At 64.1% G+C, this 25,434-nt stretch overlaps 2 protein-coding genes across 5 annotated transcripts in view; one reads left to right on the top strand and one right to left on the bottom strand.

Annotated features, from left to right (window-relative positions):
* Positions 1-15,299, top strand: part of CACNA1H (calcium voltage-gated channel subunit alpha1 H) — a 61,257-nt gene extending 45,958 nt beyond the window's left edge. The window contains exons 11-35 of one of the 4 annotated variants that reach the window (XM_037005672.2): positions 986-1,137; positions 1,815-2,000; positions 2,687-2,822; positions 3,120-3,275; positions 3,469-3,571; positions 3,654-3,862; positions 4,769-5,143; positions 5,303-5,403; positions 5,517-5,640; positions 5,718-5,786; positions 5,940-6,124; positions 6,216-6,342; positions 6,458-6,583; positions 6,731-6,820; positions 6,999-7,191; positions 7,698-7,715; positions 8,714-8,865; positions 9,433-9,542; positions 9,727-9,860; positions 10,073-10,143; positions 11,104-11,182; positions 12,081-12,202; positions 12,278-12,695; positions 12,815-12,975; positions 13,534-15,299. In XM_037005672.2, coding sequence (XP_036861567.2) covers positions 986-1,137; positions 1,815-2,000; positions 2,687-2,822; positions 3,120-3,275; positions 3,469-3,571; positions 3,654-3,862; positions 4,769-5,143; positions 5,303-5,403; positions 5,517-5,640; positions 5,718-5,786; positions 5,940-6,124; positions 6,216-6,342; positions 6,458-6,583; positions 6,731-6,820; positions 6,999-7,191; positions 7,698-7,715; positions 8,714-8,865; positions 9,433-9,542; positions 9,727-9,860; positions 10,073-10,143; positions 11,104-11,182; positions 12,081-12,202; positions 12,278-12,695; positions 12,815-12,975; positions 13,534-14,499 — 4,563 coding nt within the window. In that variant the 3' untranslated portion in view covers positions 14,500-15,299. The remainder of the gene's footprint in view (positions 1-985; positions 1,138-1,814; positions 2,001-2,686; positions 2,823-3,119; positions 3,276-3,468; positions 3,572-3,653; positions 3,863-4,768; positions 5,144-5,302; positions 5,404-5,516; positions 5,641-5,717; positions 5,787-5,939; positions 6,125-6,215; positions 6,343-6,457; positions 6,584-6,730; positions 6,821-6,998; positions 7,192-7,697; positions 7,716-8,713; positions 8,866-9,432; positions 9,543-9,726; positions 9,861-10,072; positions 10,144-11,103; positions 11,183-12,080; positions 12,203-12,277; positions 12,696-12,814; positions 12,976-13,533) is intronic. The other 3 variants (XM_037005673.2, XM_073214414.1, XM_037005674.2) reach the window with 3 other exon arrangements.
* A 3,642-nt stretch (positions 15,300-18,941) lies between these two features.
* On the bottom strand, positions 18,942-20,539 carry LOC108402891 (tryptase beta-2-like). Its single transcript, XM_037005693.2, has 6 exons — positions 20,459-20,539; positions 20,253-20,307; positions 19,969-20,140; positions 19,604-19,869; positions 19,327-19,490; positions 18,942-19,257 (listed from the first exon to the last, which is right to left on the bottom strand). The coding sequence occupies exons 2-6, from the start codon at positions 20,305-20,307 to the stop codon at positions 19,093-19,095; spliced, it is 822 nt and encodes a 273-aa protein (XP_036861588.2). The 5' UTR covers positions 20,459-20,539; the 3' UTR covers positions 18,942-19,092.
* Positions 20,540-25,434: the final 4,895 nt, after the last annotated feature.

Here is a 25,434-nt window from a genome sequence, read left to right as displayed (position 1 = left end):
GTGGAGTGGGCCTGTGTGGGTGGGGGCCCGCCTGGGCCAGGGCAAGCATCATGACCTTGGGGAGCAGCCTCTGTGCGTCTCCTTGAGATTCCAGGCTCTGAGGGCCTCGGAGGGGCCGTGGGGAACAGAGATGGTGTTGGAGCTCGACGCTCTCTGGTGGGAATTTCTATCAGTCGTCACTCAACGAATGCTTCCATCTCCCTGGGCTGGGCCTCGCAGGAAGGCTTGGTGGCTGGGGTGGCAGGGGCAGGGCATCTTCATCTCCCACCCTCTGGCTTCCCTGTTACTAGGCTATTTTCTTTCATCCTGGAGCAATTTAGGGAAGATCCCACAGGTGGCCTTAAGTAGGTCCTGGGTGGGGAGGTTCTCTGACGGTGAGCTCCAGGGCAGGGGCAGCAATGGGCCTTCTCAAAGGGCTGCCTGGTGGGAAGGGCCCCTGCACATGTGCATACGCAGGTCATGTGCACACGCATACATGTGTGTTATGCACGGGCAGGCACGTGCTCAGGTGAGCCAGCACATACAGAAGAGGCCACTGGTGCCTTCTGCCAAGCAGGACAGGTATGAGAGGCCCCAGGGGCCAGAACAGATGCTTGGAGGTGCCGTCCACTCCCAGCCCATGCTGGAACCCTGGTGCAAATGCCCTGGACCCTGTTTCTGTGACCTGCATTTTGCAGGGCCACGGAGTCCACAGAGCCCCAGTGCTCAGACACACCGGTGGGAAAATCAGGCAGGGCCTCAGAGCCAGGGCAGCAAGTGGGTAGGGCTGGGGCCCCACTGGACTGGAAGGGACATCTCTGGGGTCCCAGTTTTCTCCTCCAGAGAGCAGCCGTTAGGTTCCTTCTGGGATGTTGTCACAGCTCCTCATTTCCCCCTTGGGCACCTTGATGCAGCCTCACCTGCATGCAGGGCGTGGGGGCTACAGCCTCGCTTGCCGCAGAGGGGTGGGTGCCATGGCGGGCCCTGACGCTCCCCCTGCCTGCAGCCTGATGGGCTGACGAACGCCCTGGAGGTCAGCAACATCGTGTTCACCAGCGTGTTCTCCCTGGAGATGCTGCTCAAGCTGCTGGCCTGCGGCCCGCTGGGCTACGTCCGCAGCCCTTACAACATCTTTGACGGCGTCATCGTGGTCATCAGGTGTGTGCCTGGCTCCTGCCCCGCCTGCAGGCCCGGGCAGCCCCAGGGGCGGGCAGCCACCCCCAGAGGGCAGAGCCCTGGCAGGGTGGAAGGCACTGCTGGCTGCGGCGCTGACAGGCTATGGAGATGGGATGTTGGGCAGAGCCCCCTCCCGGGGGCTGTCCTTCCCTGCAGGCACTGTCAGGCCACGTGCGTTTCACACGCTGTGTCCAGAACCTGATGGAGCCGTTCCCTGCTGGAACAGAGTGGGCACCCAGCAGCTGCTCAGCCCGGAGGCTGGACTCCACTTAGGGCTCAGCCCCAGCCAGGAGGGCCCACTTGCCTGCTGCAGCAGAACCACAGAGAAAGAGGGGAGAGTCAGGGTTTCCTTCTGTCCCCCTTGGGAGCCTAGCGGGGAGTAGCTGAGCCACACAGACAAGCCAGACAGGATGGGGGAAGGCCGTTGACCGAGAAGCCTCGGGGCTGGACAGCCACCAGGGACGGCAGCTATTAGGCGGCTTGGGAGATGTCACAGTCCCGCAGCCCAGAGCACCTTGATGCAGCTGAGCCTGCTCCCGTCGTGGGGTTCGGCAAAGGCCACAGTGGCTCCCTGGCTGGCATCCCTGCTTCCAGGATCAGGACAGGTGCAGGGACCCGTAGCCAGAGAGCAGACTCTGACTCTCAGCCCCGGCCCGCAGCGTCTGGGAGATCATCGGGCAGGCGGACGGCGGCCTGTCGGTGCTGCGGACCTTCCGGCTGCTGCGGGTGCTGAAGTTGGTGCGCTTCATGCCTGCGCTGCGGCGCCAGCTCGTGGTGCTCGTGAAGACAATGGACAATGTGGCCACCTTCTGCATGCTGCTCATGCTCTTCATCTTCATCTTCAGGTGGGCTGCCCACCTGGCCATCTGCTTGTGGGGGTGCTGGGAATGAGGCCCGGAGCAGGGTGCCCACCTGCTACAAGGTTGCGGGTCCTTCCCCATCTTGCTGGCCCTGTGCTCCTGGTGCTGGGGGCCAGGTGGCCAGGAGCCTTAAAGTGTCTGCAAAGCCCACCCACAGATTCCTCCCCTCAAGCAGCACCCGAGGCCCCTTGTGTGCCAGCCAGGCATGTGGGACCCCAGGCTGGGCTCTGCTCCTTTGGGCTCACAGCGAGTAGGGGGTGAGCAGACCCCCAGGTGGATGGACAGGGGACTGCCCAAGAAGAGTGGAGAGGAAAAGGGTGGGATGGGAGGAGGGGCAGGGCAGCCACTGACCGTGGCTATTGGCTTAGTGGCTGCTGCATGGCAGCCTGGCCTGGGGCTTAGACCTTGGGGAGGGGTTTGGGGCGGAGGGCAGCCCAGGCTGGCTGCGTGAGGCGGGCGCCGCAGGTCCCAGCCACTGTCTGGAGGCAGTGTGTCCTCTGGTTGTCCCTCCCAGTCCTGGTCCTGGTCTCCCCACCTGCAGAATGGGAAACAGCTCAGCCATGGGCAGTGGGAGGTCCTGGTAAGCCAGAGTGGGAGGCATGGAGGAGCCGCCACTGGGTGCCAGGCTGGCAGGCAGAGGTGCCCCCATCCCTGCCCCCCGCTCACTGCAGCCTGCCTCCTGCCATCAGCATCCTGGGCATGCACCTCTTTGGCTGCAAGTTCAGCCTGAAGACTGACACCGGAGACACAGTCCCTGACAGGAAGAACTTTGATTCTCTGTTGTGGGCCATTGTCACTGTATTCCAGGTAAAGCCTGGGCAGGGGCAGACCCCAATGTAAGTGGGGATCCCCAGGGGGGTCACAGCCCTGCTCATAGCCACCCCAGAGCATCCCTCAGCCTATGTGAGGCTCAAGTGGGTGAGAAGCTGTGAATAGCCATAGGGCCGTCAATTCTGTCCCCTGGGAATGGCCATGTGTTCCCACTGGTACTGAGCTTCTGGTCCCAGGGGCTTGCCAGCATTTTCATAGCTGGGGTGAGCTGCCCCAGCACCCTCCTGTGCCCCTGGGTCTGGTGCCTTCTCTGCCCACCACCCTCTCCTTCAGATCCTCACCCAGGAGGACTGGAATGTTGTCCTCTACAACGGCATGGCCTCTACCTCCTCCTGGGCCGCCCTCTACTTCGTGGCCCTGATGACCTTCGGCAACTATGTGCTGTTCAACCTGCTGGTGGCCATCCTGGTGGAGGGCTTCCAGGCGGAGGTGAGGGGTGAGAGGTGAGGGGGGCTCCCAGGGTGAAGTCGGGGGTTCTGCCCAGACCTACAGGGAGAGGGTGGATTCCTCCATTCACCACGCCTGCAGACTAGGCCTTCCTGTGGGGGGCTCTGTGGAAGGTCCTCAGCACAGACAGCTTCTACACAGGAGACCCACGTGTCTTCTGCTCTCTGGGGCACAGGGTGATGCCAACAGATCAGACTCCGACGAAGACAAGACGTCCACCCGCCTGGAGGAGGACTTTGACAAGTGCAGAGACCTGCAGGCCACAGATGCGTGTTCAGGTGGGGCAGGGGGCAGGAGGCACTGTGGGGGCATCCCCTTCCCGGGAACCCTGCAGGCTCAGGCAGCCCCCTCCCCCAGCAGAGATGAAGATGTGCTCACTGGCTGTGACCCCCAACGGGCACCTGGAAGGCCAAGGCAGCCTGCCCCCGCCCCTCATCATGCATACGGCGGCCACGCCCATGCCCACACCCAAGAGCTCCCCACACCTCGACTCAGCCCAGGGCCTCCTGGACTCACGTCCTGGCAGCGGCAGCTCTGCGGACCCCCAGCTGGGAGACCAGAAGTCTCTGGTAGGCCACCCGTGCAGCCCCAGGGCACCCAGCTCCTTACAGCCCTTCCCAGAGATGCACGTGGACCCCACATGCCTGCTGCCACACCCATGAGTCTCGGCCAGAGCTGTTTCCTGCCGGGAGAGCACAGGCAGAGCTTCTGGAACTCAGGGCCACCGTCCCGGCCTCTGGTAGGAGGACAGGCAGGGGGTTCACCTTGCAAGCTGCGATAGATAAAAGCGGGCAGAAGGAACAGCAGAAAACAAGGCCCCCGAGAAGGTCTAGGAGCAGCAGGCGGGACACGAAGGAAGCCACTGAGTCCTGGGGAACAGGGTCCTACGGAGCTGAGCCCAGGCTCTCTGAAGAGATGCAGGAAATGCCCACTCCCCAGCAGACTAGCTGAAACCAGCCCAGACCAGCGTCTCAGAAGGGCCCAGGAGGGCGGGCAGAGGGATTAGGGGCCTTGCTAGGAACCCAAGGGGGTTAAACCGCCAGGGCAGTTTAGCGGGGCTCAGAGCCCAGCTCAGTAGACCCAGGAGGGGAGCTGGTATAATGGGGAGAACCTGGGCAGCAGGAGAAACCCCCCGGGCTGCAGGCTGTGTTCTAAGTGGGGGCCACCCCTTGGCAGGCCGGCTCTGAGGGTGCCTGGCCAGGGGCCCGTCCCAGGCCTGTTGAGCACCTCCTGAGGAAGGGGTGGTGCTGTCTGGTCCTCCAGCAGGCACAAGAGGCCAGCCTCTACCCTTGCTGGCTGCCTCCAGCTCCCCGTGGACCTGTTGTGCCCACAGGCATCCTGTGGAAAATGCCGAATCACTAGTATCTCCCTCATAGAGCTGTCTGCCCTGCAGCCACCCATGGGCATCAACAGTGATACCACTGTGGGGAGCACCCCGGGGGCTGGCCCGCTCACTGCCTCCCTCTCCCCCACAGTCCAGCCTCCGCAGCTCGCCCTGTGCCCACTGGGGCCCCAACAGCGCCTGGAGCAGCCGGCGCTCCAGCTGGAACAGCGTGGGCCGCGCGCCCAGCCTCAAGCGCCGCAGCCAGTGCGGAGAGCGGGAGTCCCTGCTGTCTGGTGAGGGGAAGGGCAGCACAGACGAGGAGGCAGAGGACGGCAGGCCCCGGGCAGGGCGCGCCGAGTCCCTGGACCACCGCAGCACGCTGGACCTGCGGCCCCCTCGACCGGCCGCCCTGGTGCCTGCCAAGCTCCACAACTGCAACGGACAAGTGCTGGCCCTGCCCAGCGAGTTCTTCCTGCGGATCGACAGCCACAGGGACACAGCTGAGTTCGATGACGACGTGGAGGACGTGAGTGGGGCGCTCCCCACGCCCAGATCCACAGCTGCCCCCACCCCCTCTGCCTGCCATGGGCCGGGTCCCAGAAGCAGAACCATCGTTCATGGTCGGGGGGAGGCGCTGAGCAGGACTCACCCAGGGGCCCTGAGGACCCTTTACCTCTCTCCCCAGAGCTGCTGTTCACGCCTGCACAAGGTGCTGGAGCCCTACAAGCCAGAATGGTGTCAGAGGCGAGAGCCCTGGGCGCTGTACCTCTTCTCCCCGCAGAACAGGTGAGGGCGCGCGGGGGGGTGGCTCCCCTCACTGTCCCCGCTGGGCCCCTCCGTTTACCCACCGAGCGGTGAGCTGTGCCGGACCGCGCGCCTCCCACTCGCCCGCCCCCCAGGTTCCGCGTCTCCTGCCATAAGATCATTGCACACAAGATGTTTGATCACGTCGTCCTGGTCTTCATTTTCCTGAACTGCATCACCATCGCCCTGGAGCGGCCCGACATTGGCCCTGGCAGCACCGTGAGGCGTCCTTCTGCCCGGGGGAGAGGGGGGGCGCGGGGGCGCGGCGGGCCCCTCCCACCGTCCTGTCCCCGCAGGAGCGCGTCTTCCTCAGCGTCTCCAACTACATCTTCACGGCGATCTTTGTGGCCGAGATGATGGTGAAGGTACTGGCGTGGGCGGGAGTGCCCCGGGCCTGCCCTCGGCCCCCAGGGGCCCGCCCCACCCGGTGGCCCAGCTCACCCCGTAGCTCACCTGCTGTGCCGGCCGCGCACCCTAGAAGGCGGGGTGCCCACCTGCGCCCCTCCGCACCTCGCCAGGTGGTGGCCCTGGGCCTGGTCTCGGGGGAACACGCCTACCTGCAGAGCAGCTGGAACGTGCTGGACGGGCTGCTGGTCCTGGTGTCCCTGGTCGACATCGTCGTGGCCATGGCCTCCGCAGGTGGTGCCAAGATCCTGGGCATACTGCGCGTGCTGCGCCTGCTGCGCACGCTCCGGCCGCTGAGGTGGGCGCGGTGGGGGGGCGGGCTCCGGCGGGGCAGGGTCTCTGTGCTCCCTCGCGCGGCCTGACACCGCCTCCCCTCTGCCCGTGTGCAGGGTCATCAGCCGCGCCCCGGGCCTCAAGCTGGTGGTGGAGACTCTGATCTCGTCCCTCAGGCCCATCGGAAACATCGTCCTCATTTGCTGCGCCTTCTTCGTCATCTTCGGCATCCTGGGTGTGCAGGTGCGCACCCTGGGGGTCCGCAGGGGTCCCGGCCTGCTGCCCAGAGGCCCACGCGGGGCGGGTGTGCGGGCCGGCGCCTGGCTGGGCGCTCCGGGTGACCCCACGCCCTGGTCAGCTCTTCAAGGGCAAGTTCCACTACTGTGAGGGCGCCGACACCAGGAACATCTCCACCAGGGCCGAGTGCCGGGCCGCGCACTACCGCTGGGTGCGGCGCAAGTACAACTTCGACAACCTGGGCCAGGTGGGCGGCGCGGGGCGCGTGGAGCGAGGCGCTCCTGGTGCTGTGAGAGACGTAGCCGCGGGACCGCAGCGCGGGCGGGGGTGGCGCGGGGGGTGCCCCCAGGGGTTCTGCGGGGCGGGCGGTGACGCCCTCACTCTGGCCGCGCAGGCGCTGATGTCTCTGTTCGTGCTGTCCTCTAAGGATGGCTGGGTGAACATCATGTACGACGGGCTGGACGCCGTGGGCATAGACCGGCAGGTGCGTGGGCGGAGAACAGCCTGGCCCTGCGCGCGGACCCCTCTCTAGGTGCCCCCGGTCAGCTCAGGGAGCCGGCCCCGCTGGAGGTCCCCGTGGAGCCCCTTCTCCAGCGCCACAGCCGTGGGCTGGAGGGCAGGGGCGCCGGCAGCGGGGACCCACGGGCCACTCTGTGCCGCAGCCCGAGCCCAACCACAACCCCTGGATGCTGCTGTACTTCATCTCCTTCCTGCTCATCGTCAGCTTCTTTGTGCTCAACATGTTCGTGGGCGTGGTGGTGGAGAACTTCCACAAGTGCCGGCAGCACCAGGAGGCGGAGGAGGCGCGGCGGCGCGAGGAGAAGCGGCTGCGGCGCCTGGAGCGCAAACGCAGGAGTAAGGCGCTCGGGGTGGTGGCGGGTTGGGTACCTGTGCCCACTGGCCCCTTCCCACCCGTGCCTGGGGACCAGAGACTGGCAGGTGGGCTCCAGGACCCACAGCTGCTGCTGGCCCAGCCAGGTCTCCCTGGCACTCCAGTGTGGGGGGCCTGGCGCCCACCCCCCCAGATGGCTCCACATGCTGCCCACCTTGTCTGGGTCTGCTGGGGGCGGGCCCTCCAAGGAGCCCGGGCAGAGGAGGGCCGCTGCAGCAGGAGGCATGAGTCCCCCACCAAGTGCCACAGGGTGTGAACGGTAACCCCAGCCCCCTACCGGGGCATAGTCACGCCTGTGAGATCTCGTGCCACGGGGCAAACAAGCAAAGCCATCCGAGACAGAGAGGGTCTTAGCGCAGAGGGCTTCCTGCAGGAGGGGGCTGCTGAGTGTTGCCCCAGCACTGCCCATGAGGACTGTTCCTGCCCCACCCCACCGCGGCCGGCTCAGACCATCTCCTTGTCTTTGCAGGCACGTTCCCCAACCCAGGTACCTGCCTCCAGGCCTGCACGCTCTAGTCTCCCGCTTTGCCCGCCGCTGCGCAGGGCTGCGGGTTGGCCTGCTCTCTGTCCCTCTGCCTGGCTTGCTCACCTGACCGCTGGCTTGTGGCTGCTCCATGTCCTCAGTGCTGGCCTGGCTGGCCCGGCCACTAGCACCTTTGGCTTCTCAGAGCTGCAGTGATTGCATGCCAGACCTAAGAGCATGAGGGTCCAAGGGAGGGTGGCACCTGTCAGTCCCTGCTCTCCCAGGCCCTGGGCCATCTCGCTGGCATAGCCAAGGCTCTCACCATGCTGGCCTCTCACATGTTCTGTGGCTGAGGCTGGTGCCTGTGTGCAGTGCTGGCAGCTACACCCTGCCCCACTGGGAGCTTAGCAGGTGCTTCTGTGCCCTAAAGGGGTCCCTGCAGGCAGGGCATTTAGTACAGGCAGACCTGCTGGGGGATGCACGAACCCCCCAGATCATGGCCATCAACGTCAGACGACCGGAGATCGGGGCTGGGGGGTACTCTGGGCCTGCCCAGACTGGGGACGGAGGAGGGGCCGGCCACCCTGCCCTGCCGCCCAGGAAAGCTCCAGGTGTCCAGGTGTCTCTGAACCCTTACGCCAGCCTGGGAGGAAGAGTGGACCACAAAGGCCCCCGCTTGGGAGCCCCCAGCAGGGCAGGGTCTGGGCAGGGCCCAGGGGGTCTCAGCTTCCAGGCCCACTCCTGGGGCCCCCTGTGTTGGAGCCCAAAGTCAAGGGGCTGCTGACCTGACCCTGAGGCCCATTCCCGCCCGGACTTCCCAGCCCGTGTTTTCCTACCAGCTGCAGAATTCAGACTCCGAGGGGCCACTTGTTTCCTAGAAGGGACCCCCACCTGGGAGAGATCCTCTCCTTCAGCCTGTTGCAAGCCCCGCACCACCACCCACCCCCGCTCTCCACCCAGCGCTCCCCAAGCTGCCCCATGCTGCAGCCTTCTGCGGCTCACCTGCCCCCTTTCCCCCTCAGAGGCCCAGCGCCGGCCCTACTACGCCGACTACTCGCCCCCCCGCCGCTCCATCCACTCACTGTGCACCAGCCACTACCTTGACCTCTTCATCACCTTCATCATCGGGGTCAACGTCATCACCATGTCCGTGGAGCACTACAACCAGCCCAAGGTGGGGCCCAGTGGCCAAGGCCCCTCCTGCGCTGCCTGCCACACAGCCAGGGCAGTGACCCCAGGTGGTAGGGCTCCAGGCCAGTGGCCCTGGCCAAGCCGTCCCAGGTGTAGGGGGTACGTGGCAGTATGGCTTGAGCAAAGGGTCTCCCTTTAAAGTTGGCTGGAACTGCCCGGGGTGCCTGCCCCCCCCGGGGGCCCTCCGCACCCCGTGAGGACACCTCCCGAGAGGCTGGCTGTGCAGCGTCCCCGAGTCCGGCTGCCCTGGCCATGGGTTTTGTAGTCTGAGAGAGCTGGCAGGCAGCAGGCAGGCATGAAGCGGTCAGCTCTCTGTTTTGCTCCGATTGCACCTGCATCTCTGTCATTCCATTCAAGAAAGGACGCCTCTCCTCCCCTTGGGGGCAAGGGGTGCCCTGGCCCTTGGGTCTGAATCTGCTCCACTGTGTGGGGCCACCCCTGCCCTGGGGTGCAGGCGGGGGGCCTGGGCTCAGAGGGGCGAGGCAAGAGAGGGCATGGGGGAGGCGGGCGGCCGGGTCAGGGCTGCGCCTGAGCCTGACCTCTGCCCCAGTCGCTGGACGAGGCTCTCAAGTACTGCAACTACGTGTTCACCGTCGTCTTCGTCTTCGAGGCCGTGTTGAAGCTGGTGGCGTTTGGGATCCGGAGATTCTTCAAGGACAGGTGCGCGGGGCCCCTGGGGGCCTCTGGGGGTGGGGGCGCCCATGAGAGCCACAGCCTCCCTCCCTGGTGGTCCCGGCCTGAGGTCGCAGTGTGTGGGGGTGGCACCAGCACGTCCAGGGTGCCTCGGGGGCTCTGGGGTGCCGGGGAGGAGGCAGGCGCTGAGCCACGCCCACCCCCGGCCCAGGTGGAACCAGCTGGACCTGGCCATCGTCCTGCTGTCCATCATGGGCATCACGCTGGAGGAGATCGAGGTGAACGCTGCCCTGCCTATCAACCCCACCATCATACGCATCATGCGCGTGCTCCGCATCGCTCGCGGTAGGCCTCCCGCCTCCCCGCCAGGCCCCAGGCTGTCGGGAGGACCGGCAGCCAGGCTTCCGGTGCTCGATGCCCCACTGACCTTCCCTGAGGCGCCTGCGGCTGGACGGTGCTGATGACGGGAGTTGGGGGCAGGAAGGCCCCGGGGCTTGGCCAGCCATGAGGGTCGGCCCAGTCCCACGGCCCCACTAACACTCGGCTCCTGGCCCTAGTGCTCAAGTTGCTGAAGATGGCCACGGGCATGCGCGCCTTACTGGACACGGTGGTTCAGGCGCTGCCCCAGGTAAGCTGGAGTCTGCACCTCGGCCGGGGTCCACTCCACTGCCCAGGGTGGGCGCTGCAGGTAGCCCCGCGAGGGGCTGCAGGGAGGGCCTTGACCACTGTCACTCATCCATGGGTGGTCATCACCCCCGTGTGCAGGGATAGCTCAGCTAGGCTGGAAGAGAGACAGGCTGCCGCGGGCCTCAGCCCTGCCGGGGGAGGCTGGCCACCCGTGCCCACCTCCCCTGGTCCGGTTCTGGATGCAGTGGCTTGTTGAGCTGAAAAAGGCTGCTTGCCCGGCCTGTGCAGTACCCATTTCCTCTCCAACTGCCCCCAAACAGCCGTCCGCCCACCCAGCCACCCCCTCCGCACGGGTGCCTGCCCGCCAAGCACCTTGTCTCCACCTCCTCAGCCGTGCACCTGTCTACCCACATGCCCACCAGCCCCCCTTCCCACCCTCGACCCCCAGCAGAGCTCCTCAGCACTGGGTTCCTGGGCCCACCCTTGGTGGCCTGGGCCCAGCTGCACCTGTGGGCCTGGAGCAGGTGCTAGAGAAGGGTGTGGCCACATCGGAGTATAGGAGGCCCGTGACTGCAGGGCACCCCACCCCAGTGCAGTGCGGACATGTGTTGGGAGGGAGGATTCATGGGGGAGCCACGTCGTGGACAGGGCTCTGCAAGGCTCCTCCGTCTGCTGCTCTCTGGCCTTGGCCTGACCGTGGGGACCCAGGGCTGGAGGCAGGCCCTGCGTCGGGAGGCCTCCGAGGCCCTGGGGTGGAGAAGCAGGGTGGTCCTGCGTGGAGGTGGACACGAGGGGCCGAGATGGGGTGCGGGCTGGGGAGGGTCTGGGGGCCAGGAAGGCTGGAAGGGGCGGGCGAAGCTCCTCAAGTGCCTGCGTGGGACTTGGCAGCCCTTGGGGACCCTGGGCACTGAGCCCCCGTGGGCCGAGGCCCCTGACTTGCTCTGCTTCTCTCTCCGTGTAGGTAGGGAACCTCGGGCTCCTTTTCATGCTCCTGTTTTTTATCTATGCTGCCCTGGGAGTGGAGCTCTTCGGGCGGCTGGGTGAGTGCGGCCCCGCCCTGCCCCGGCTGGGGGCTGGCCCTGTCCACACAGCTCGGGTGCCAGCTGAGGTGGGGCCTGCCTGCTGCCATGTCCTCCCTGGCCCCTCAGCCCGTCATTGCACTAGGCGAACACAGCAGACATGCACAGGAGCATCCACACAGCAGCACTCATGGGGCCAGACCCATGCATGACCCACGCGTGGACATGCACACGCATTCACGCCCCTGCCCAGAGGAGAGCCACACTGGGCATCAGTGTGTGCACACCCTGTGTGTGTCAGGGGACACATGGTGCCACACATCCTTTTAAATTTCCACCGAGGATTTCCTTAGAACCCCCAGGCCTGAGGTGCTGGTCGGTCTGGGACGGGGTGGGCGGGGTGGGCGGGGACCCTCCGTGGCAGCTTGGTCCCTTCTGCGTCTCCTGAGCGTCCGAGTGGCTTCCAGCAGCTGCCCCCAGGGACCTGCCTGCGAGGCGTCTCAGGCTGTAACCAGAGCAGTCTTCCGGCCGCTGGCCCAGCATCTGGGGCCCCTCCTGCCCGGGGCAGCCCCTCCCTCCGCAGGCTGGAGGGCATGCTGACCCAGAGGCAGCCTGGGGGAGGGGCAGGGTGGTGTCCTGGGGCTGAGCCAGAGCTGGTGGAGACTGCGCCCACCCGGAGAGCCCCAAGTCTGAAGGCAGGCCTCCACCTGGAAGAGGAGCCGTATCGCCCTGCTTTGAATGGAGAGGGGCCCCCAGAGATGCCCCCTACAGGCACCCGCCCACCCAAATCCCCAACCCTACTGTGGCCCTGTACCCCGAGGGAGCATGGCCTCCTCCCTGGGGAAGGGGGCCTCCAGCGCCAGGCGTGCGCCCCGCCCTGCGACATGCGGGGTGACAGGCAGGGCCTCTCCCCTGGCAGAGTGCAGCGAGGACAACCCCTGCGAGGGCCTGAGCAGGCATGCCACCTTCTCCAACTTTGGCATGGCCTTCCTCACGCTGTTCCGCGTGTCCACGGGCGACAACTGGAACGGCATCATGAAGGTACCGGCCGGTGTGCGGCCCCGGGGTGGGCGCGGGGGGACCCTGGCCCGGCCTGCAGCCGCCCTGTCCCCCCAGGACACGCTGCGCGAGTGCGCCCTGGAGGACAAGCACTGCCTCGGCTACCTGCCGGCCATATCGCCCCTGTACTTCGTCACCTTCGTGCTGGTGGCCCAGTTCGTGCTGGTCAACGTGGTGGTGGCCGTGCTCATGAAGCACCTGGAGGAGACCAACAAGGAGGCCCGCGAGGACGCCGAGCTGGACGCCGAGCTCGAGCTGGAGGCAGCCCAGGGGCCCCCCGCCCGCCCCGTTCCCACGGCCCAGCAGAGCCCGGGCACCCCCGCTCCCCTGGTCGTGTGCAAGGCATCTGTGTGCAGGGTGCTCTCACTGCCCAATGACAGCTACATGTTCCGGCCTGTGGCCCCGGCCTCAGCTCCTCAGCCCTGCCTGCCGCAGGAGGTGGAGATGGACACCTACCTGGGCCCCGCAGCCCCCGGTAGGGCCCCTCGCAGAGGCCGTGGGTGGACCTGGGGTGGAGGGCGGGGCAGGGGGACAGGGTAGGGTCCAGGGATCAGCCAGGCGGTGGCTGCATGGTCCGTACACCTCCCGCCCCAGACCCAGCTGCCTCCGAGCTCTCGCCGCCTGTGGACTCCTGCGCAACCCTCCAGGTCCCGATAGCTGCATCCACCCCAGCCAGGGGCAGCGACACCCTCCATGCCCTGCCCCCTCGGGCTGCAGCCCACTCCCCCAGCCTCAGCCGGCTGCTCCGCAGACAGGTGGGAATCAGCCCCCAAGTCCTGCAGCTGAGGCTTGGGGCTCCACAGGGGGGAGGGGTCCCTCTCCCCACTGAAGTCTGAGCAGCAGGGATGGGACAGAAGGGCACCATGTCCCTGGATCCTGTGGCCACAAAGTGCCCAGCCATGCCCCTGTCCCCTCCTTGGGCCACAGCCTCAGTCTCCCACAGCAACAGTTCTTTCGGGGCCTCACCTGCACCCGCAGACCACCCCACTCTTGGCTCATCCTGGGGTGCACAAGGTGGGGGAACCTCCGCCCATGTTTGTGCCCAGCAGGGTATCTGGGCCCCCAGTCCTCTGCCCCTCACGGCCCCTCCCCAGCATGACCGGCCCTGGTGGGGGCCACCTGCCTGCAGGCTGCACCCCTGGGTGGGACAGTTGGCATGAGTGGGAGGAAGGGACTCCAGCGTCCTTAGCTCCCTCTCACCCTGGATCCCAGCCTTGAGGGGTCTCAAGCCCAGTCTGACCCCAGATGGGGTGGCCCCTGTACCCCTGGCTACTGCCTGGCCCCTTTCCTTAGCAGAGCCTATGTGCTTGCAGGAGGCCACGCATGCCAACTCCCTGGAAGGGCACACTGACGGCCCTGGGGACAGTGGCCCGGACTGGGGGGAGCCCAGCGGGAAGACGCCTCCCCGGCAGGCATCCCTGGGGACCTCCCCACGGCCCACCAGAGTCCTGACCCACAAGCACGCCTTTGGACAGCACTGTGTCTCCAGCCGGCCGCCAGGCCCGGGTGGGGAGGAGGCTGAGGCCCCAGACCCGGCAGACGAGGAGGTCAGCCACATCACCAGCTCGGCCTCGCCTGCTGCCCACGGGGTGTCGGGCGCAGAGCCAGACCTGCGTGGCTTCTATGGTGCCGACGCCCAGGGCTTCCTAGGTCGGCCGGGCTGGGCGGATGAACAGAGGCAGCCCTCGGTGGAGCAGGGCGGAGGCTGCCCGGAAGCCGGGGAACGGAAGGCCCGGGCTTCAGAGGCGGAGCCAGCCCTGGGGGCACGCAGAAAGAAGAAGATGAGCCCCCCCTGCATCTCCATAGACCCCCCCACAGAGGACGAGGGCGCAGCCCGGCCCCCTGTGGCTGAGGGCTGCAGCACCACGCTGCGGCGGAGAACCCCGTCCTGTGAGGCCCCACCACACAGGGATGCCCCGGAGCTCGTGGACGCGGCAGGAGGGGACCCTGCGGCCAAGGGGGAGCGGCGGAGCCAGCCCCACTGCCGCACAGAGCACCTGACCGTCCCCAGCTATGCATTTGAGCCGCTGGACGTGGGGGGCCCCAGTGGGGACCTGTTCTTGGACAGCAGCCGTGGTGCAGCCCCAGAACCCAGAGCTTCCTCCTCAGAGGCCCGGGCACCTCCTGAATCCCACAAAACGGAGTCTCCCATGTCCTCTGGCAACCCCCTAGAGAAGGGGCAGGGCCTGCACCTCAAAGTCCCTCAGAGTCCCCCAGAGAAAGCAGGGTGCTCCCTAGCCACCCCCACCCCAGGGGACAGTGTAGATGGCCCCGTGTAGCTCAGGGCACAATGCCACGTAAGCTTTGCCACTGGGCTTGGGGTGTTCCCAGCAGGTGGTGGCCCCCGCAGGCCACGCGTGGACCCTGGTCTGGGTTCCCGACAGGCAGAGGGGCGCAGGTGGGCATCAGCTTCTGAGAGGGAGGCAGCCTCCGGTTCTGAGCGGAGCAGCCCCCTGCCTGGGGCCTCTGTCCAGCGGGCCCAGGTTCGGGGGTCCCGCCAGGACATGCAGGCGGCCCGGCCAGCTGCCCTGTAGGAGAGCGCTGCGTCTGCGGGGCAGGGAGCAGAACACAGCCAGGAGGGGGAAGGCAAGCTGTCTGGCGGAGCCCGGCCTCACGTCGTCCACTTAGTCTATAGGGATCGCGCTCGGGGCCACCGTGCCCTAAGGGTGGCACCAAGGGCCCTGGCCACGCTTCACCACCACTCACAGTCTGAGTCCTTGTCCGTTTGTCTCCACCCCTCGTCACTGTCTCTGTCCCCCTCACACACACCACTCCCCAACATTCTGTCCTGCTCGGGCATTTCAGAAACCCACTGACTTGGTCTCTGGGGAGCAGCCCTGCCACCAGGGAGGGGGGCTGCGCAGTAACCCACGCTGCCCGGCCCGGGGCACAGGTGCAGCAGTTTCAGCCAACACCCCTTGTTTCATTTCATTTCTTATAAATTCAGGTTAAACGTTGCAATAATCTGATGAAGAAAATTCAGCCTCTCAAGAGAAGGGAAGGGGAAGTGGGCGGGCGGTGAGGGTCATCGAGGCAACGTGGAATAAATACTAACTTATTTAAGAACCAAGCTCACGACCGCTGTCCTCAGGTCCTCCCTGGAGGAGGGTGGCACTAGCCTGCCCCGGGCTCCAGGTGGCCACCCCAGGGCCATGCGGTCTCTGTGGCACTGCCCACGTGTCCTCAAGAAACTGCTTCCCCAGACCAGCTCAGACAGCAGCCGAATCCACCCATCGTCCCCCAAGCCTGACTGGTCCCAGAGAGAAGTCCCAGCAGGCGTGGGTGTGGCCTGGGCAGAGGTGGGGGCCCTGGGGTGGAGCATCACAGCAGGGCAGGGCAAGGCTCCCCACTGGGCAGTCCTGGGGCTGCAGGGCACCCACTCAGCCATCTCCCTGTCCTGAAGCTCTGACCCCTGACTTGCCACGTGTCCTGGCCCTCTGGGCTCAGGGCTCCCCTGCTGCCCCATTGGGCAGACGAGGGCCCTGTGACCCTGCCTGGTGGGGGCAGCCTGCCCCTCGCCAAGAGCTCAAGAGTGGGTCCATGCTGCAGGGACAGCCCCCTGCCCCCTCCAGGCTCACAGCTTCCCTGGGCAAGGGTGGCAGCCTGGAAGCTCCAGCTCCTGGGTTCACGGGAACTAAGACGACTCACAGCAGATGACTGGAGTGTGCGGGCAACGCCCCGACCCCCGGCTAGTCATTCGCCAGCTGGGCCGGGAGACCGTGGTTCCTAGGGGCGTGTGCTGTGGGGAGGGGAGGTTTCACCCCGAGCCTGAGACGCGCTGGGCAGCGCTGGGGCGTAAGGGGGGGAGGGCAGAGGAGGCGCCTGGCGCCCTGACAGGTCCACCTGGTCTGTAGGCTCCGAAGGGAGGGGTGTCACCCCGTCGGCCCTGCTCAGGCAGCAAGTGTGCAGCTTGGCTCGGGGGCGCAGTCAGACCCCGGCAGGGACAGCTCAGGCCCCCGTGACGGGAGTTTCCGGCCCTGCCCGCCCGCCCCAGTGTCCCTTCCCCACGCCCGCCACCACCGCAGCCCTGGCAGCCCTGGCAGCCCTTCCCAACGGCCCTCTGTGTGGCCAGGGCCTCGTGACTGATCAGTGGCCTGGGAGGGGCCGGGCCCTCCCTGCCTGCCGCCCACCCCCACGCCCTGCCCAGCTCCGAGTCACAGGCTGGGTGGGAGGGTCCCTCCGAGACTCCAGGTCAGCGACCCCTCACGCGTGTGGGGACACCGAGGCCCGGGGCTGCCTGCTGCTCCAGCAGCACGTGGCTTCTCGGGCACAGACTTGTCTCGCTGCTGCCGGCACCTGGCCTGGAGCCTCTGCTCAAAAGCGTGTGTCCCACGTTGGACCCCGTGGCACCACGCCTGTGGGGCGCCCGAGCTGAACCCCAGACGGCTGCACAGGAGGTTTAGATGTCCAGCAGGGGACCTGCCCCCATCGGCCCTGCTGTGGGGAGCGAGCCAGATCCCAGGCAGCCTGACAGCAGCTAGTGCAGGGGCAGGGCAGGTCTGGAGGAGCCCAGGTCCTCTGACTCCTGGACTGCCCGTGCCACGCCCGGGTCTCCCGGGGGATGTCAGGACCCTCACCTGTCCCAGCTCAGCTTGCTGGCAGCACGGGGGCCTCTCTCCCCACCCACACCCCATCAGGTGGCTTACCACAGCTCCCTGGTTGCCCCAGGGGTCCAGGTCTGCTGTTGAGAAAGAAATTCTGAGCATTCATGTGGTACATCTGGGTGACGTGAGCCATCTCTGCCCATGTGACAGGGGAGCAAGCTGAGGTACAGAGAGGGGCATCCTGTCCCCAAGGGTGTCCCTGCCAGGGCCCTGGAGATGCCCTCACAGCTGGCAATCCTGGGCCACATGGCCTGCAGGGCGCCCCGTGGGAGGGGCCCTGCCAGCACAGAGTGGGGCTGGACCCCTCAGTGCCACATGGCTCAGCCTGGCGCTGTGGATGGGCTGCTTGACCCTCCCTGGTAAAAGGCAACCTCGCTTTTATGCGTACCTGTCAGAGGTGGGGCTGGGCGGAGTCCCGTGGGATCGAAGCCTGTTAAGGGGAAGCTGAGAGGCAAGGCCCCTCCCCTGCTCCCCTGGTCTGGGGCCCCAGGCCCCTGCCTACCCACCTTCCCTCCCTCCACACCCATCCCTAGAAGTCCTGTGTGTCCCGGCACCTCCATCCTGTTCCTGGCCCCTGGCCCCCCATCTCCTGAAGTCTGCAGAAGTCAGGTGGGGCTGGAGAAGGGACTGGTGGGTCATTTCAGAATCTCCCCTGATGGGAATAGAGGTCCTTTCTAGATACTTTACAGGCAGGTTATTTGTGTCTGAAAGTTCAAGTAAATATTGATTTAGAATGTTCTTTCCAGCCTGAAAACCCAGAATACATCTAAGAGATGGTGTTGATTTAGCTCAGTATTTTGTTTATGCACATGATCATGTCCAAACAGAAAAACAAACAAAACCCCGGGGAACACAGCACTTTATAGAAAAATCCAAAAATGAATATGGAATCTGAAACTCAAACTGCTCAATTGACAGAGGACAGGACAGTGTGTCCCAGAGAATATAAGCTCCCAGGTGGCCTGGCCAGATGCACCGGCTGGCGGAGCACGGGGCGGGCAGGGACAGAGAGCCTGAAGCTACACGCCCGCTTCCGGGAGACGGGCGCCCGAAGCAGGTGCACTGGGGCACTTCAGGGGCTGTGTGCTGATGGAGCAACCAAGCCTCAGCCACTTGACGCAGAAACTGCTGGCGTGCGGACAGGAGCAGTGACGGAGGCGCCAGGTGTCCCGGAGAGGGACTGGCCGGGATCAGCGCTCGAGCTCCCTGGGGAGGGTGCTCAGGTGGGCTTCGGGGTGTCCCCAGAGAGTGGACACCCATCCACTCCACGCCAAGGGTGAGTGTTCCACTTGTCAAAGGGACCTCCTCCCCAAATATAAAAATCAACTGAAAGCTTAATGAAAACACCCCCAAACCAGACCAGCCACAGAGGAAGGGTCGTGGAAGCCTGTGCCCTGCTGTTGGGGCAGGAGGAACGAGGGGGCACGGCCCAGAACATGCAGGGCATGCACGCCCCAGACCTCGGCAGCCCCCAGCTGGCCCACGCTGCAGACATTCGGGGTGTGCACGTAGGAACGGCCACGGCCACTGGTCCTAAGGCCCTGGGTGGGGACACCCAGCCTCCTGGGCAGCCCGGAGCAGGTCCACTGGGGAGTGGGCACTGCAGAATCAAACCATGACCTCAGCCACATGCAGCGGCACTGGGGGCGCCACAACGGTGGGGCCAGGGAGGAGCACGGCGCAAAGGAGGGAAGGAGAACAGTCACCCGGACGGGGCCAGGGAGCCACAGCTCTCCCAGGTGCATGCCCATGCCAACCCGCAGGGGGGCCTGGAGATGCCACGTGGAGGGCAGGGAGGGGCTGTGTGGCTGAAGGGACACGGGGTATGGAGGGGCGCCACGCCCTCTTGACTCCCTGCTGGCACGGGGGTGTCCTGGAATCACCTTCTGAATGGCCCGTGGTGCTCAACGTGTCCTGACTGCACGTGCCCCTCGACCACAGTGACACGGCTGCCGGTGGGCTGAGAAGGTGGCCTGGGTCTCCGGGGCTGGAGGAGCCGCCCCACAGCGATGCCCATTCTCAGGGAACCCACAGTGGCAGTGGCGGCACCCGGCGGACCCTGGGCCCCCTCGCTCCCCCAGTGACACCCACACCAGAAACACAGCCACAGACACGTCTGCCTCACATGCTCTTTATGGCACTTAGTGCCCGCCGCCAGCTCCCGGGCAGGGGGCTCACGGCCGGGCCAGGAAGCCAGGCGGAAGCTGCAGTGTGGGGACAGGAGGGTGCGCTGCTCCTCCCACCCGGGTGGTGGCCCGGGGACTGGGCTCAGGGCTCCTCGGGGACGTACTGGCGGATCCAGTCCAGGTAGTGGGTGACGCGGGTGTAGATGCCCGGCCGGTCGGGCTTAGCACAGCCGTCACCCCAGCTGACCACGCCCGCCTGCAGCCACGTGCCATTCACCTTGCAGGCCAGGGGCCCTCCCGAGTCGCCCTGGGGAGGGAAGGGTCAGCAGTGGCCCAGGAGGTGGGGCGGGGGCTGGGGAAGGACACGGGGGCCCACCTGGCAGGAGTCTCTCTCTTTGGTCCCGGCACACAGCATGTCGTCTTGGACAATCTGGACATTGTCCCCCGTGGACAGGCCGGTGTGGTACTGTGCGTCGCAGATGCTGTTTTCCACGATGGGGACCTTTACCTGCCTCAGCGGGTATGGCGGGGGCAGGTGTACTGGGGGGAGGGGAGGAGGCAGCATCAGAAGGACAACGACCTCTGCCCTGTGGGGACCCCGCACCCCCAGGGAACCCCAGAGTCTGGGTAGTGGGCGCAGCCAGTGCCCGCACCTTCCGTGCCCACGTCACCCCAGCCTGTCACCCAGCACGGTGTCTTGGGGGGGAAGGTCTCCGAGGCAGGGGGCAGGGTGACCACTTGCACGCGGCCGGAGATGTTCACGGGGTCCTGGAGCTCCAGCAGGGCAATGTCTGCCCCGCCCTGGACGTTGTAGTAGTCGGGGTGGGGGATGACCCTGCTGACAGGCAGCAGCTTGTCGCGGTAATAGAGGTGCTGCTCCCGTAACTGCACCCTGAGCATGGCCGGGTCCATGGGCTCCCTGGGGGATGGAGCACCTTGTCGGGGCCTGAGCACCTCCTGGCCGCCCGGAGCGTCGGGGGAGCCCAGGCCCGGCCCGCCCACCAGCCCCTGGACTCACGGTCCCACGCAGTGTGCCGCGGTCAGCACCCACTGAGGGTGGATGAGGGACCCCCCGCAGAAGTGCATCCAGTACTGCTCGTTGAACCTCAGGCTCACCTGCCAGGGCCACTTGCTCCCAGGGGCCTCCTGCCCCCCAACAATGCCTGCTCGCTCCAGGGCCCGGCCTGGGGCTGGGGCAGGAGGCGCCCTCAGGACGGGACCCCACCCGGCCCCTGGGCTCCTCTGAGCCACCCCTCCGCTGTGCCTGGGCAGGGGCAGGGCCAGCTGGGGCTTGGGACTCACCAGGGGATGTGTGGGCCAGGCTGGCCAGGAGGGGCAGTGCCAGCAGATGCAGCATCTGTAAGGAGCAGGGGGAGGGGCAACGTGAGCCGGTTGGGAGCTGGGGGCTGCGGGCCACATGCTGTGGTGCAGGCCGGGGCCCCGGGACCCCAGCAACCAGGGTCCACATGTGAGGCTCAGTTCTGGGGGTCTGGGGAGAGGGTGCCCACCTTGGCCTGTGCCTGCTGCTCCCCACCAGCCCGCTCTCCCTCCCCATTTATCCCTTCAGACCAGGAGAGCTCAGAGGAGGGGCATTCTGCCCTCCAATGCAGAGCGGCAGCCGGTGAGGCCCAGCCCCAGGCCCCAGGCCCCCGCCCGGACAGCAGACCCGAGTCCTGGGGAGGTGGGACGGCGCCGTCCCTGGGTGTCCTCGGGCCGCTGGCCGACCTCAGTGGGGCCTCGTTATCTGGGGGATCTGAGCGTCATCGCAGAGGCACAGGCAGTTGGAAGTGACGGTGAGATAACAGAAGAGGACAGAGCCAGCCACCCTGGGCCGCAGCCCTGTCCCCCGCCCCCCACAGCCAGGGCCAGCCACCACCCTGCCTGTCTGTCCACCCCACCGCCTCACTCTCCCTGGGCCTGCTGGTTGCCACGGCCCCCAGCACGCCTCCCGGCCTCCAGTTCACCTGGAGCCCCCGCAGCCCCCATTGCCAACTGGGGGGCCCCTCCTGTGCCCTGTGGGCACTCACCCCAGCCCCACCCTGCTGTAGACAAAGGATGCAGAGCATTTGCCATCAGTGCATCTCTGGTTCTGTCCCTTCACATCTCTGGCCCATTTTTAATTGGTCACCTGCTTTCTTACCATTCAGTTTTCAGAATCTTTGTATATTTTTGAAACCAGTCTTTCATCAGTTGTGCATTCCGCAAAGATTTCTCCCTGTCTGTGGCTTTCGTTCTCTCCACAGTGTCTCTTGAAGGGCAGAAGTTCTCAGTTTTAGTTTAATTTATCAATTGTTTCCTTTCATGGATCATGCCTTTGGTGTTTTATGTAAAATCACCAAACCCAAGGTCATTCATCTATATTTTATCTGTTTTCTTCTGAAATATTATAATTTTGCTGTTGACCTTAGGTCTGTGATCCATTTTGAACTGATTTTCATGAAAAGTCTGTGTCAAGATTAATCTTTCTGCAAGTAGATGTCCAGTTTTTCAGCACCATTTGTTGAAAAGGCTGTTTTTTCTCCACTGAATTGCCTTTGTTCTTTTACCAAAGATCATTTCTCTATATTCGTGTGTGTCTGTTTCTGGGCTCTCTACTCCGTTCCATTGAGCTATTTGTCAATTCTTTCATCAATATTGTTGCCATTTATAATAAACCTGGAAGTTGGGTATGGTCAGAACTCCGAATTTGTTCTTTTTATTCAGTATCATGTTGGCTGTTCTGCGCCTTTGCCCCTCCACATAAACTTTGGAATGCGTTTGTTGACGTCCATGAGATAATTCTGTGGGATGTTTATTGGGATCCCATTGAATCTGTGATCAAGTTGGGAAGATATGGCATCCGAACGACGTCGTCTCCTTATCCATGAACCAGGGCTCTCTCTATTCACTGAGACCCTTGGTCTGTCCTCAGAGGCGTGTTGCGTCTTGCGACCTTGCTAAAATATCTTATTAGTTCTGGGAATTTGTTTTTGTCTGTTCTTTGTCTAAATGGGACTTTTCTAAATGCACATTCTTCAAATGGGCGATTTTATTTCTTCCTTCCCAGTCCTTCCATTTGATTTCCTTTTCTTGTCTATTTGCACATATAAATGACTCCGGTAAGATGTTGAATGGTTCTTCATTTCCGCCACATGTTTTCCAGCCCCTAGATTTCCTGTCTCTCTGACTACGCCACCCACCTGCTCTTACATGGCGCTCACATTTTCCATTAGAGCCCTTGGCATGTCGCCATGTCGTTTAGAATCCTCAGTCTGGTGGTCCCCACATCTCCGGCACATCCAGGTCTGGTTCTGTCCCTTCGTCTCTCCAGACCGCATTTTCCTTGCCTGTCGCGTGCCCTGTGGCTGGAGGCAGGGGCCAGGCACTGGTCCTGGGTGATGGGAACAGAGAGCACAGGCGGACAGCCTTCAGGGTGAGCATGTGTTTGCCCAGCTGAGGCGAGCTGCTCGCTGTGGGTGAGGCCTCTACTTGCTCTGGCTTCTGGTTTGTGCCGGTTGTCTCTGGTTTCCCTGGAAGTTGCGTCCTCATTCTATGTTCTCTGTGACTCATTAGGGCCACACGGGAGACCTGGCTGGGACGGGAAGGTCTGTGACAGCGGGCATCCTGTTGTCCCACGTGTGCAGCCTGGCAGGCCTCCATGCCTGAGCTGCGGGGTGGCCTGCGCGCTGAGTGGGTCTCCTTCCTCTCCCCTCGCCCGGTGAGTGTGTGTCCCTGAGGACAGGCCGCTGCTGCAGAAAAGGGACCCCCGTGAACGTCGTTGGCGATCTCCCCTCCTCCTACCAGAACTGTGAAGGAACATTTCTCAGATCTTCCTGAGAGCTCCCGGAGGAAAGAATCGTCGCCGTGTGCGCCTCCCGGGACTGGGGCCCCCGGCATTTCTGACTCTCGAGCCCCCTGGGCTCAGCCTCCTCTGCACCTTAGCAGACCCTGCAGCCTCTGCTCCAGGGGGTCTCGCAGCTTGGCCGTGCGGCCTGGGCTCCCGGACAAGCCATCACCTGCCCTTCATTTCTGCCTTGTGAGGACGGGAATATCACTGCCAAGTTCTGTACATGTCAGAGCAGAACTGGAATCTAGATGTTTTACTTTTAAATTAAATAAGACTAACTTACAACAGAATTCACAGACCTGGAGAGTCCAGTTCTCAATGAGTTTTGATGATTGTAAAGCCTGGGTAACCAGCACCCCAGACAAGGTATACAGCGTTCACTCAACCCACAGAGAAGCCACCGTGTGACTTTCACCCCCAGGGGCTGGTCTCGCCAGTTCCCAGACGTCCCAGGGAAGGGGGCCTGTGTGTCTCATCGGACGGCGGCTAATTCTGAGATTCACCCCGGTTGCTGTGGGCCTTTGTGATCCATTCCTTCTTACTGACGAGGTCCCCCTTATCATGAAGATATTCTCCTGCTTTGTTCTAGAAGCTGAATCGCATCAGCACCACGTTCCACATAAATCCATCTCCTATGAATTCCTGTGTAGGGTGGGCGGTGGGGCCCACATGTCCCTCCTTCCTGCACCGGGCTCTTATCGGCCGGACACCACGCATTGATAAGGTGCCCGATTATCCATTCCATCTCAGCAACATTGTCCTCATGAGTCAAAGGACCTTGTAATCTTTGGATCTACATCTCGGCTCTGCTCTGTCCCTTTATCTGTGTCACATTCTCCCCGTCCCCCCGCCCCCCTGTACAGTCCTGTCTGACTGTTGGTAGCCACGGGGCGAGTCCTGGCTGAGCAGACAGTGCGCCACGCTATCCATTCTCCTCGTCGCCCTGGCTTTGCTACGTCCTTTACGTTTTCAATTTAACTTGAGAATCAAATGGTCTGTTTCTTTGAAAAGTAAGACTGCTGAGATAGTGATTTGAATTGCATGAGCCTAAAAACCAATATTGGGTAGAGCTGCTATCTTAACAACCCAGAAATGTGACCCATCTCTACCTACTTAGGGCCTTAACAATTTCTCTGAGCCATGTTTTATCCTTTCTAGGGTAGACAGCTTGCCCACCTTTGTTTAAATGTATGGAACATGCGATTATGTTTAGGTTTATTTTCTAGTTACTGGTGGCTGATATTTAGGAATACAGTATTTTTTATGCTGGTTTTGTATCAGCCTTGTTGAATTCCCCCTGTGGTCCTGCCACAAGCCCCAGCCCTCACAGGGCCCTGCAGTTCCCCCTGGGTTCCCCGGAAGGAGGACCCCAAGCACCTACCTGAGCGGCTGGACAGGTGTGGGGAGGGGAGGGTTGGCTGCCCAGGGGGCTCAGGCTCTGATGCGGTGGCCCTGGGCTGGGACCACCGAGGAGGAAGAAGTGAGCAAGGGGCTGTTTCCTGCGGTTTCTGGCTTCTAGAGGCACTGGTATCTCTGCCCACGGCTTCCTCCGGGTCTTCACGGCCAGTCGCATGGCATCTCTGACCCGCATCCATCACACTGTCTCCCGATCACAGCTGGTAAGGATTGTGCCATTTTAAGAACTCATGATGACCCTGGGCCCAGCTGGGTTGCCTAGGACACCCTCTCATCCCAAGGCCTCCTTTGCTCTGTGAGCTCGCGTGACTGCAGGGAGGGGGGTTAGGATGAAGGTGCCTTGGGAGAACCGCCATTCTGCCTTCCACACGTGTGATGGGGTGCAGGTGGGGAGAGGGGACCCCTGCTGCCAGCAAGCTGAACTGGGACAGGTGAGGGTTCTGAAGTCCCACCGGGGGACCCGGGCGTGGCATGGGCGGTCCGGGAGTCAGAGGACCTGGGTTCCTCCAGGCCCGCCCTGCCCTTGCACTAGGCGCCATCAGGCCGCCTGGGCCCTGGCGGGGCCGCCTAGGATCTGGCCTGCTCCCCACAGCAGGGCCGACGGGGGCAGGTCCCCTGCAGGACACCTAAACCTCCTGTGCAGCCATATGGGGTTCAGCTCGGGCCCCCCACAGGTGTGGTGCCACGGGGTCCAACGTGGGACACACGCTTTTGAGCAGAGGCTCCAGGCCAGGTGCCGGCAGCAGCGAGACAAGTCTGTGCCCGAGAAGCCACATGCTGCTGGAGCAGCAGGCAGCCCCAGGCCTCGGTGTCCCCACACGCGTGAGGGGTCGCTGACCTGGAGTCTCGGAGGGACCCTCCCACCCAGCCTGTGACTCGGAGCTGGGCAGGGCGTGGGGGTGGGCGGCAGGCAGGGAGGGCCCGGCCCCTCCCAGGCCACTGATCAGTCACGAGGCCCTGGCCACACAGAGGGCCGTTGGGAAGGGCTGCCAGGGCTGCCAGGGCTGCGGTGGTGGTGGGTGTGGGGAAGGGACACTGGGGCGGGCGGGCTAGGCCGGAAACTCCCGTCATGGGGGCCTGAGCTGTCCCTGCCGGGGTCTAACTGCGCCCCGGAGCCAGCCTGGAACGCATTTCTTTCTTTCTTTTTTAAAATACTTTTTATTTCAGAACAGGTTTAGAGTCATAAGGAATTATAAATAGTATAGACACTGCCATGTGCCCTGTACAATTTCCTCTATTATG

This window comes from Manis javanica, chromosome 10, assembly GCF_040802235.1.
Source record: "Manis javanica isolate MJ-LG chromosome 10, MJ_LKY, whole genome shotgun sequence".
In the NCBI taxonomy this organism is placed as follows: domain Eukaryota; kingdom Metazoa; phylum Chordata; class Mammalia; order Pholidota; family Manidae; genus Manis; species Manis javanica.
This window is presented reverse-complemented; position numbering and strand designations above follow the sequence as displayed.